At 42.3% G+C, this 12,672-nt stretch overlaps 1 protein-coding gene across 1 annotated transcript; it reads left to right on the top strand.

Annotated features, from left to right (window-relative positions):
• Positions 1–4,198: 4,198 nt before the first annotated feature.
• LOC121784109 lies at positions 4,199–5,767 on the top strand. Its single transcript, XM_042182289.1, has one exon. It carries the CDS (start codon positions 4,199–4,201, stop codon positions 5,765–5,767), a length of 1,569 nt encoding a protein of 522 aa, XP_042038223.1.
• The last annotated feature ends 6,905 nt before the right edge of the window (positions 5,768–12,672 follow it).

Here is a 12,672-nt window from a genome sequence, read left to right as displayed (position 1 = left end):
TGCTGCTATTTTATGTGAATCAAAATTTTCACCCTTCATCGCTGACGAACCGCATTCGACCGACCTACGTTTTCACCGAATCGGGACCTGAAAGGAGAGGAGGGGCTGTTCGCGGCGGCGGCGAAGGCGATAGACTATATGTTTCCAATGTTATTGCAAAATTATTCTAGAGAATTTAATCACGAATCTAGCGGACGGTTAATAGAGTTCTGGAGAGACAACGTCAATGCATACTCAGCAAATCACTAATTTCGTGCGCGAACTAGTGGACCGCCGATGTGGTTTGGAGTGCGTTTTTCTCTCCTCTATTCTTATGATATGAGCACTGTTTATTCTTAATTTGCATTGTCGTGCAACGACAGAAATGGTAGAATGAATAAATTAAGTATCAGAATATCCAACACTTAACTTGAGAGAAGTGTTAGAATAATGAAATCGGTTGAAGAGAAATCAAGGTAATGATCAAGGAGATATTGAAGAAGGATCATGTCAATAACGAAAAGTGTCGAATACTATTAAATAAGATTGATTGAGTGATTATATACCAGAAATTATATACACAGTGTAACTTCCCTCTTATCGTTGACGTGAGATGGGTTTGTACACTGCCATTAGTATAGCTTCAGTAGTAGAAATGTTATTTATAAATAAAAAAATTAATTTCTGATGACTTTCATTTTTTTTGTTTTTCACATTATTTCGATTATGATATCTAATATTCTTGACTGAATTAGTTTGATGTCAAACATTTGACATCTAGCTAATGATAAAATTGAAAAGTTTTAGGAACTCTTATTGGTAGGGGTGAGCAAAAAACCGAAAACCGAATATCCGAACCGAACCAAACCGAAATTTTGAAATTCGGTTCGGTTTTTCGGTTTTTCGGTTCGGTTTGGTTTTAAAAATAAAAAAAATTCGGTTTTTCGGTTCGGTTCGGGCAAAGAAAAAAACCGAAAAACCGAATTATTATAAGACTTGACCCCAACCCAATAATGTGGAAGTCATCAGAAATTAATTTTAAGCATTAATATATATATTCTATTAATTTAATATATTATATTATATATAATATATACCCCCTCCGTCCCGCACTACTCGCACCTTTCCTTTTGGGCACGGAGATTAAGGAATGAGTGATAGACAAAGTCAACAATTACGGCTGTAGGTATAAATTGTTACTAAAAATGGAAAGAGTGCAAATAACTTGGGACGTCCAGAAAGGAAATAAGTGCAAGTAGTGCGGGACGGAGGGAGTATATTCTTTTAATATATTCTACTATATAATATATATTATATAGTAATATTAATTTTATATTATATATAAATATTCTATTAGTATATATAAAATAAAATAAAATACACATATATAAATATATATTTATATTATATTTATTTTTTTAGGTTTTTCGGGTTTTTTTCGGGTTTTTTTGTTTAGTTCGGGTTTTTTGGTTTTTTAAGTTCGGTTTTCGGTTTTTCGGTTTCGGTTTTTCAATTTTTCGGGTTCGGTTTGGATTTTGAACTAAATTCAGTTTTTCGATTTTGGCAAAAAACCGAACCGAAACCCGAATGCACACCCCTACTTATTGGCCAAAATAGCTTTAAACAAATTTGGAAGTTTAAGGGCATCCGCAATGAGCTGGATGATAGGCCGTCCGATGCCTCGGGCGCGCCATCGTCCGCCCACTGTGGGTGCGCGGACGATGCATCCCTTTGGAAGTTTAAGAGCATCCGCAATGGGGCGGATGATAGGCCGCCCGATGCCTCGGGCGCGCCATCGTCTGCCCACTGTGGGGGCGCGGAAGATGCAACGCGTTTTTGTTTTTTTTTTAAATTTTTTCATTCCGAAAAATTTATTTATATAAATACCCCCTACCCCACCTTCATTTGTACCCTTTCCATTCACTTTTCCACACTCAAATTACACTATAAAATGGATTTCGGTGAATACCTAAGTCTGAATAGTCTGATGTTTGGGGGTGGTGCACGTTGGCCGGGTACAGACCCTGACGAATATCTATCGTTCGACTCCAACACGCAGTACGATCCCGAATTCAGTATGGATTCGTAAGATCTGTCTAACATGGAGCCGTCTCCAACTCGCCCCGCCTCGCCTTCCGCCGCCCCCGCTAGAAAGAAGCGGAACCGGCACCGGGCGTACAAGGTGCCACCTCCAGAAACGAATGAAGAGTACGCCCCCTGGAGGGCTGATAAACTCATATTTTAACTGTTTTATTGGGCATTAAACGTGATGATAATTGGTGTTTAAATGCATATTACTTGAGTTTACGTCCATATTTCACTATAAAGGTGCTTTGATGAGTTTATCCAGTGTTTGAAGTTAAAATAGGTAAAAAGAGTCAAAATAAGCCAAGCCGTGACTGGGGTCTGCTTCAAACGTTAATCTGCCTATCAATATGGGGTCCAAATCCTATTTTGAGAGTATCATTGTCTTCATCATCGAAAGAGCTTCGCGTAGGTACCTCACACGCCCCAATCGGAGTTCGGATGAGAGAGATATGGCCGATCTACGAAAGCCGCGCGGACTGCAGGGAGCTACCCTGCCGGGTGAATTTTATGTGCAATAATTCCACCCGGCCGGGTGGCCAATTTTGTTCATAAAGAGTCCAGAGACTTCTGCCCGACCGGGTGGATTTTATGTGCAATAAATCCACCCGGCCGGGTCCGCCTGACTGACGATTTTTAGCCCAGACGTGATTTTTTTGAAGGGAAATAAAAAGAGAAAAGCTAGGGCAACGAAAGGGTATTAGGAACCAGCCGCAAAACACACTCTCTCTCTTGGAAGAAGATTGAAGATTCAAGCTTCAATTCATCCTCCATTTGTAATCCGTATCATGAATTCCGTTGTTTGCCTTAGTTTTTATTTGTTTTCTACTTTGAACATGAGTAACTAAACACTTTATGTAGAATTCTTGGTGAAGATGCATTGATTCATAGTTTTAATCCAATTAATTTCGTTTTTATCTTGCTCTTGTAATTGTTTGAATTATTCTTGTGCTTTTTCCTATCAATTGCTTGATCACCAATTGGGAGTGTAGGGTTTCTTAGAGTAATCGAGAGATGAAATAATTAATCTTGAAAGAAGAATAATTCACACATTTATTTAATAAAACTCGGGAGAGTTGAGATTCTGAGTGGGATCATTAATCTAATCAAACTTTTGGAAGTTAGGTCTAAGATTTAGAAGGGGACTTCACTTATTACACCTAATCTACAGATTTCTCACCTCGGGAGGGGGTTTAATCTACGATTGTGATTGATTCAACAATTCTGGAGACTTTAAATGGTATATCGGTTTTAATTGGGTTAGGCAATGAGTTGTGCATCGGATCCTTGAATTCTGCATATTTCTCCATCATCTTACACAACTTGCTTAATTGCTTTCTTGTTTAAGTGTTCTATTTTAATCTCTACATTTACATGTTTTCAGTAGTTGTTAGTTTTAAAACCAAAATTCCTGATCGTCTGGATAGTAGTTGAAATTTGTTCGTGGTACTTAGGTTTACACTTAATTGTCTCTGTGGGATACGATATACTCTTGCTTGCTATTTGCTACGATAACTCCGTACACTTGCGGGTATTATTTGGGTAAAATAAGTTGAGTCAAGTTTTTGGCGCCGTTGCCGGGGACAATTTTGTGTTATGTAGCTTGATATCGTGATAACAATCAAGATTACTACTTCAGATTTTACTGCTTTATTTTTCGTTTAATTTCTATTTTTTTTAGTTCTCACATTTGTGTTTCTTGTTCAGGTGTATGCACACAAGTTCTAAAGGCTTGCCTCTAGAACCTTTCGACTCTGAGATCGAAGCATCGAACCGGAACAGGAACGCATATAGGAGGCTCACGCAGAAAATTCACACCTCTTCGCCTACCCGCGCAGGAGCATCTTCAGATCAGAGGGATCTTTCACCCATCCGATCACCAGTTCAGGATCATATTCAGTTTGATCCCGTTTCTCCTAGTCTGATGGAGAACGAAGAGGTTAACAACGGTCCACCACCTCCTCCTCCTAATTATGCTGAGCTTCTACGACAGCTGGAGGAGTTGCGTCAACAGGTCAACCGTGGACCACCTGTGCCTGTGCAGAATCAATATGTATACCAAGGCCAGGCAAATCCAACCGTCCATAGCAACATCGCGGCCAATACTTTTGAGCTGAAAAGATGACTGATTCAGATGGCGGAGAACATTGATTTTAGGGGCAAATCCACAGATGACCCTAACAAGCATATCACCAAGTTCATTCAGATTTGCAACACAACAAAGATGAATGGAGTGACAGATGAGCAGGTTCGACTAAGGCTGTTTCCTTTCTCTTTAGAGGATTCAGCAAAGGATTGGTTGGAGAGTTTGGAGCCAGGATCAATTAGAACATGGGATGCTATGGTGGAAAAAGTTTTGGAGAAATTCTACCCCCCTAGTGAAGCTATAAAGAGACAACACGAGATCATTGCCTTTCAGATGACTCCTACAGAGAATATCAGAGACGCATGGGGGAGGTTTAAATCTTTGATGAAACGGTATCCCAACCATGGGTTAACCCCGACAGTCCAAGTTATTACATTTTTCAAGGGATGTGTGCCTGAAGCACAAAGGGAATTGAACTTGAGCTCAGGCGGTAATTTTCTCAAGAAAGGAGTGAATGAAGCCATGGAAGTAATAGAGGAGCTTGCATCTAATGACGAAGGATGGAGCAACGAAAGGAGTAAGGTGCATAGGGTAGCGTCTACTACAGATCATGATCCTATGAGTGCCCTATCCGACAAGTTGGATGCGCTGACTATGAAATTTGACTGCATTGCAATGGGGGACGTGAACTATGTGAATCAAGGGGACAACAACCGGCACTTCAATAATCACCGCCCCAACTTTCAGGGTGGAGGATATAATCAGTTCGGGAATAAATGGCATCCCAATCTCTCTTATGGAAACCCAAATAATGCTCTGCAACCACCCCCGGGGTTCACAGTTACTGATGGAGTGGTTAATGATCCGAAGAAGATGACCACGGAAGACATACTCAAGTCTTTCATGCTACAGTCCAACAAGCTCATGGAGCAGAACAATCAAAGGATGGAGAAGGTTGAGACAAATGTGCAAAGCATGGCCACTCATCTGAAGAACATCGACACACAGATCAGCCAGATTTCCCAGCAAGTGAGTACTATTACTCAATCGGGAAAATTCCCTTCGAACACCATCATAAATCCCAAAGAATCCAAAGCTGTGCATCTAAGGAGTGGCACTGTTTATGAAGCTCCCTCACTGCCTGCGACCACATCTGATACCGTTCTTGAGCCCAAGGCTGCCGTGGCAGAGAAGGAAAAGGAGGCTGAAAAGGAGAATACTGGCACCACTTCTGGAGTAAAGGTGCCATTCCCGCAGGTACTGAATCAGAAGAAGAAGAAAGATGAGCAGTTCACTCGATTTCTGGACATCTTCAGAAAGGTGCATGTGAACATTCCTTTGATCGAGGCACTGCAGCAGATGCCTAAGTACGCTAAGTTTCTGAATGAGGTGATAGCCCAGAAGACCAGTTGGGGGCAGATTGACACTATTAATCTAACTGAAAATTGCAGTGCTCTGCTGCAAAGGAAACTGCCTGCCAAGCTGAAGGATCCTGGAAGTTTCACTGTCGACTGCCTCATTGGGGGCTATAAGGTGGAGAATGCTCTCTGCGATCTAGACGCGAGCATTAATCTAATGCCACTATTGGTGTTCAAGCAAATGAACATTGGTACTTAGAAGCCCACCTCAGCCACACTACAGATGGCAGACAGATCTGTCGTGTATCCAGAGGGCATCGTGGAAGACCTACTGATTAAGGTTAGGGAATTTATTTTTCCCATCGACTTTATGGTCTTGGACATGGAAGAAGACAGTGGAGTCCCCCTACTGCTAGGACGTCCCTTCCTTGCCACTGCTGAGGCAAATATAAACGTGAAAAAGGGAGAGTTGACAATCTTCATGGGAGAAGAAAGTCAAACGTTTTTCCACAAACCGAGAAGCATGGATGGAAGAACTGAGGAGTGCAAGGTGGTGCGTCTGAAGCACCAAGAGACTACTGAAGAAGTAGGATCGAGTGCAGTCAGAAAAGTGAAGCAGAATGACTTTTATGAGCTTCACATGGAGATGATGGCTTCCACTGACTCGGAGCCAATAGCATGTATCGATGCAGACCATAGTCGCCCTTCACCGGTGCACGCGGTGATCACTACTGAACCCCCTAGGATGGGGGGTAAAATACCAACTGATGTCAAGGGAAGAAAGATAACTGCTCCAACACTGAAGGAGCCTATCCCGAGAGAGCCTGAAAAGTGGTGGCTCACCAAGACGTGGAACGATCTATTTCCTCATGGAGGAGGAGCCAAGCGATCACCTGGAGGCAACTCTGGGATGAAAGGGGATCTCGGTTGATATTTGAAGACGTCGGGCACACGACGATAAAAAGGTGCGCTGCATGGGAGGCAACCCATGGAAGGTATCTTGTATTGTTTTATGTATTTCTTTTAGTGTGTTTGCTCAGTAGGCATCACCTCTCCACCAACGTTTCAAACTTATTTCTTTGGTGGATGGTGAACCTATGAGCATGTTTATTGTTTTCATGTTATTTTTGGGTAGTTTTAAAATTTTTGCTTAGGATTTTAGTTTAGGATTAATAAACTCCCTTGGATGAAATTGAATGGGGTCAGAGCAATTTGAATTGAATTCAAGAATGTTTGTTGGGTGAGTTGCTAATGATGCTATATGTTAAAATGTTTGTGAAAACTTGTTGATATGACCAAGCATGCTTGTATGTCGTTATTGTGATTTGCCTAAAGTGAATTGTTCGTTGTATTGTCCTTTGCCATAATCCTGTGAGACTTGAGCCTATATATTTCTAAATGTGTGATTATCGTCATTGTGTTATATGTTTCTAGAACTTGCTCGCGATCTTCCTTGAGTCTGCATAGTGAGTATAGATTTAGGAAGTGACGTTAGACCATCCCTTCTAGCCTTGTCTTTACTTTCACCCTAAAATAAAAATCATAATCCTTTGTTAGCCATATTTGAGCCTAATATCCTATTATTTGATAACTTGGGGTTGTATATATGCTTGAAAATAAGTTTGGGGGAAAAGAACACTTTTGGATGATAAGAAGAGTTTAAAGGTGAAGTATTGACTTGAATATCTTTGGGAAAGTGGATGTATGCTTTTAGTTGAGAAAAAAAGAGTTGTAAAAAAAAAGAATAATTTGGTGGTATAAGCTAGGCGAAGCCTAGAGGGGGTATAAGCTAGACGAAGTCTAGAAATGCGTAAGAAACCAAGTTTGGGGGAGAATTGGTAGATGAGAAGAGTCTATAAAGACTACTGAGGAGTTGAGTTCTTTTAAGAACGAAGTTATTATAGTTTCGAAAGGGATTATAAGTCACTTTGGCCAAATTTTCCTCACCTAACCAAAAAGTCTACATTACAACCTACAAATAAGACCTTTCAGATCTTTGATTTATAGTCACAAAATAGTAAAGGAGAGGTTAGATTTCGAGCAAGCCTATGGTAAACTTTGCATGATTGATTGATTTGAGAGCTTGTATTTTACCTATACACTTTGAGAGTGGGAGAATTACACTACATATCTATCTTGTGAGGGCAAATTGACAAGGTTGCATACGTGTTAGTAACTTGAAGCAATGATCAATTGGTTTACATGTGTGAAGTTATTGATGCATGCTATTGTTTATTAACTGAGGCAATGATGAGATCCAACTTATGTGTACGAGTTTATATTTGATTGTTGTCTGCTTCTTGTTTGAGGACAAACAAGTGATTAAGTTTGGGGGAGTTGATAAACTCGTATTTTAACTGTTTTATTGGGCGTTAAACATGATGATAATTGGTGTTTAAATGCATATTACTTGAGTTTACGTCCATATTTCACTATAAAGGTGCTTTCATGAGTTTATCCAGTGTTTGAAGTTAAAATAGGTAAAAAATGGTCAAAATGAGCCAAGTCGTGATTAGGGTCTGCTTCAAACGTTAATCTGCCTATCAATATGGGGTTCAAATCCTATTTTGAGAGGACCATTGTCTTCATCATCGAAAGAGATTCGCGTGGGTACCTCACACGCCCCAATCGGAGTTCGGATGAGAGAGATATGACCGATCTACGAAAGCCGCGCGGACTGCCGGGAGCTACCCGGCCGGGTGAATTTTATGTGCAATAATTCCACCCGGCCGGGTGGCCAATTTTGTTCATAAAGAGTCCAGAGACTTCTGCCCGACCGGGTGGATTTTATGTGCAATAAATCCACCCGGCCGGGTCCGCCTGACTGACGATTTTTAGCCCAGACGTGATTTTTCTGAAGAGAAATAAAAAGAGAAAAGCTAGGGCAACGAAAGGGTATTAAGAACCAGCCGCAAAACACACTCTCTCTCTTGGAAGAAGATTGATGATTCAAGCTTCAATTCCTCCTCCATTTGTAATCCGTATCATGAATTCCGTCGTTTGCCTTAGTTTTTATTTGTTTTCTACTTTGAACATGAGTAACTAAACACTTTATGTAGAATTCTTGGTGAAGATGCATTGATTCATAGTTTTAATCCAATTAATTTCATTTTCATCTTGCTCTTGTAATTGTTTGAATTATTCTTGTGCTTTTTCCTATCAATTGCTTGATCACCAATTGGGAATGTAGGGTTTCTTAGAGTAATCGGGAGATGAAATAATTAATCTTGAAAGAGGAATAATTAACACATTTATTTAATAAAACTCGGGAGAGTTGAGATTCTGAGTGGGATCATTAATCTAATCAAACTTTTAGAAGTTAGGTCTAAGATTTAGAAGGGGACTTCACTTATTACACCTAATCTACAGATTTCTCACCTCGGGAGGGGGTTTAATCTACAATTGTGATTGATTCAACAATTCTGGAGACTTTAAATGGTAAATCGGTTTTAATTGGGTTAGGCAATGAGTTGTGCATCGGATCCTTGAATTCTGCATATTTCTCAATCATCTTACACAACTTGCTTAATTGCTTTATTGTTTAAGTGTTCTATTTTAATCTCTACATTTACATGTTTTCAGTAGTTGTTAGTTTTAAAACCAAAATTCATGATCGTCTGGTAGTAGTTGAAATTTGTTCGTGGTACTTAGGTTTACACTTAATTGTCTCTGTGGGATACGATATACTCTTGCTTGCTATTTGCTACGATAACCCCGTACACTTGCGGGTATTATTTGGGTAAAATAAAGTTGTGTCAAGGACGAACTACCAACCGGATGAAACCATCATCTTGGCGAGGTGTTGGGTGGATATTTCGGAGGACCTGGTATTCGCGAACAACCAAAAGCAGATTGCGTACTGGGAGCGCATCGCCGAGCGCTACAATGAGGCGAAGCCGCCGAGCGCGTACAAGCGCCATAGGGAGCAGTTCCGCAAGCACTGGGATCAGGTGAAGAAGCAAGTCAACCTGTTCTCGGCGGAGTACGAGAAGTGCTCGAGGGAGCAGGGAAGCGGCGAGAGCTTGAGCGATGTGCACGATAGAGCGCCGTTGTCGTACCAGTCAATGTACGGCAGCTTCAAGCATTTCAACATCTGGGTGCTCTTGAAGGACAAGCAGAAGTTCCAGGGCGGGATTCTGCCATCGGATGCGCCAAAGAGGACGAGGACCACCGAAGCCGGTGCTTACACAAGCAGAGAAAGCGGCGCATATCGGGTGGACCTCAACCGGACGATGTACGGGGAAGAGGAGAGTTCCGGCACACCGGTGTCTTCCCGACGTCCCATTGGCGTCAAGGCTGTGAAGAACAAGGGGAAGGCGAAGGCGACATCCTCCTCGCAAGCCGCGGCCGCCCCCCATCGCAGATCCTGATCCCGACGGCACTTGCCTACGCGGAGTTGGCAGCGGCCGCCAACCGGAGGACGTTGTTGGAAATGCACAACGCCCTCATGCAATGTCAGGACCCGGCCAAAGCCGAATACCTACAGGGGATGATCGATGAGCTGCGTCGCAAGTTGGAACTTTTGTAGAGTAGTCAACTTTTTTTTCATTTCTAACTCGTGTAAAACTTTTTTTTTAATCAATGTAGGATTTGCCGTTTTTAATTAATCGTCGTATTTTTTAATTATTTTGCATTGACATATTTGAAAACATTTAAATTAATTAACAAAACAATAATGAAACCTATAGGGCGGCCTTTAGGGCGGCTTATAGGGCACCCCACTGCAGGTGGAATGGTAGAGGATAAAATGCTGACGTGGCGGTGCATAGGGCGGGCTTTAGGGCGTCCCTTAGGATGCCCCAGTGCTAATGCTCTAAGGGCACCCACAGTGGGGGGACAATAGGCCTCCCGATGACTCTGGTGCGCCATCGTCTGCCACTGTGGGTGCGCGGACGATGGACGATGCGTCGTCCTCCCCCGACAGATAGTACGCGGAGGAAGCCCGGATGATATGGCATCGTCCGCGCCATCGCCCGCCCACTGTAGGCAATACGGACGATGGCGCGGACGAAGCAACGCGTTTTTATTTTTTTTCAAATTTTGTCTATTTATTAAACCTCGTTTCTCATTCTATTTTTCATACAAACATTTCTCGCATCTCTCACATTTCTCCATCTCTCACAAACCAAAATGAACCACGACGACGACCGGAGTTCCTCGGAGGGCGGTAGTCCGACCTTGACTCAAGCCTTAATGCAGTCGTTCAAGACGCAATGGCGGAATGCTTAGCCGAAATGCAGCGCGATGAGGCGGAGGCGGCGGCGGAGCAGCTCCCCAGGCCAATTCGACGTCGGATGTTTGTCCTCCGAGAACACGTCTTAGTTCACGAACGTCTAGTTGCAGACTATTTTACCAAGCAACCACAGTGGGGCCCGACTGTTTTCCGCCGCCAGTTTAGAATGCCTCGTTACCTTTTTCTCAGCATTGTCCAGATGTTGGAGTCACGTGATGAATACTTCCAGTATCGGGAAGATGGCATCGGCTGACCCGGACTTACGCCGTTGCAGAAGTGCACGGTTGCACTCCGTCAGTTGACCTACGGCACCACGACGGACATGTTCGACGAGTACCTCCACGTCGGAGAGACAACAGGCCGCGAGTGCCTGAAGAGATTTTGTAGGGGAGTTGTGGAGGCTTACAGTGACACATATTTGCGAAAGCCGACTGCTGTAGATTGCCAGGGCCTGATGAAGATGCACGAGACGGCGCACAACTTTCCTGGGATGCTAGGGAGCATCGACGATATGCACTGGGAGTGGAAGAATTGTCCGACGGCGTGGAGAGGCCAATTTACTAGTGGATACAAGGGTAGCCACCCGACGATGATCCTCGAAGCCGTCGCTGACCATCGGTTCTGGATCTGGCATGCATACTTCGGTGTAGCCGGGTCGAACAACGACATCAACGTCCTCAACTCATCCACCCTCTTCACCTAGCAATGCAATGGCAACGGCCCGACCATTGAGTTCACTGCCAACAGGCGCCAATACCACATGGGGTACTACTTGGCCGATGACATATACCCAAGGTGGCCTGTTTTCCTGAAGACGATCAGCTGCCCAATCGGTGAGAAGAGAGTTTTATTTGCGCAAAAGCAGGAGGCGGCGCAGAAGGATGTGGAGCGGGCATTTGGTGTGCTCCGATCACGGTGGGCAATAGTGAAAGGGTCGGCGCGTCTCTGGTTCAAGGAAGTCCTCGCCGATGTCATGTATGCGTGCATTATCTTGCACAACATGATAGTCGAACATGAAGGTGAGAGTATCACCGATTGGACCGATGATGAAGGTGCATCTAGCTCCTCCAGCACGGCGACCGCGCCCCCCGCTCGAGGATTACCGACGGGCTTCAATGAGGTTCTATCTAGACATGCCTCAATGCGCAACCAACAAGACCATGCTCAGCTCATGAACGACATGATTGAAGAAGTGTGGGCCCGTAACCGTCGTCTCTGAGTTTGCGTATTATTTAAAAATTCATATTATAATGTATTAATTTTATAAATAAAATAATAATTTTTCCTAATTTTTATATTTATTTAAATATTCAAATAAAAGAAAATGCTTGAGCATCCCACGACTGTGATGACCTAGTGTTGGACTTGGACGACGCATGTCCAAATTTGATCTCTAAACTCCTGTGAGAAAGAAAGAAAAAAAACAAAGAAAATGGAATAAACACACTGACACACACCAGTGGATGGATGCGTTTATTACAAAACAAAATTTTGGGAGATCGCAATAAGGTAGCAATAATCCAAATTTATATAGTTGCGATATTTTACTAATTATCTCTGATATTTTAAGAAAAAAATGTAAAAGAGATTGGGATATGATCATGGCACTTCAATCAGGAGTGGGCCGCTAATGTCAGCCCATGTGATCGCCTTGTCGTCTACTGCCCACTAAACGACGGAAATTTTGTATTTTTCATTTATGTCAAATTCCCTATTTTCAAGACGTATTTCAGTTAAATGTACGATGTATATTTACTGTAATTGGCTACTTGCACAAATATTAGTTTCAATTTTACATTTTTATTTATTCTTCAAAATTAGTGTAAAATCTAGTTATGAACCTTTTTTTATTAATACTTATTTTCCTTTTTTTCATACTTTACTTATTTTTTCTTTTGTCGATCAATTACACATTAAAATAAATGAAAGAA

This window comes from Salvia splendens, chromosome 21, assembly GCF_004379255.2.
Source record: "Salvia splendens isolate huo1 chromosome 21, SspV2, whole genome shotgun sequence".
Taxonomy (NCBI): domain Eukaryota; kingdom Viridiplantae; phylum Streptophyta; class Magnoliopsida; order Lamiales; family Lamiaceae; genus Salvia; species Salvia splendens.
This window is presented reverse-complemented; position numbering and strand designations above follow the sequence as displayed.

Coding starts and splice junctions, on each gene's coding strand:
- LOC121784109 (XM_042182289.1), top strand. CDS start 4,199: ATGGCGGAGAACATTGATTTTAGGGGCAAATCCACAGATGACCCTAAC.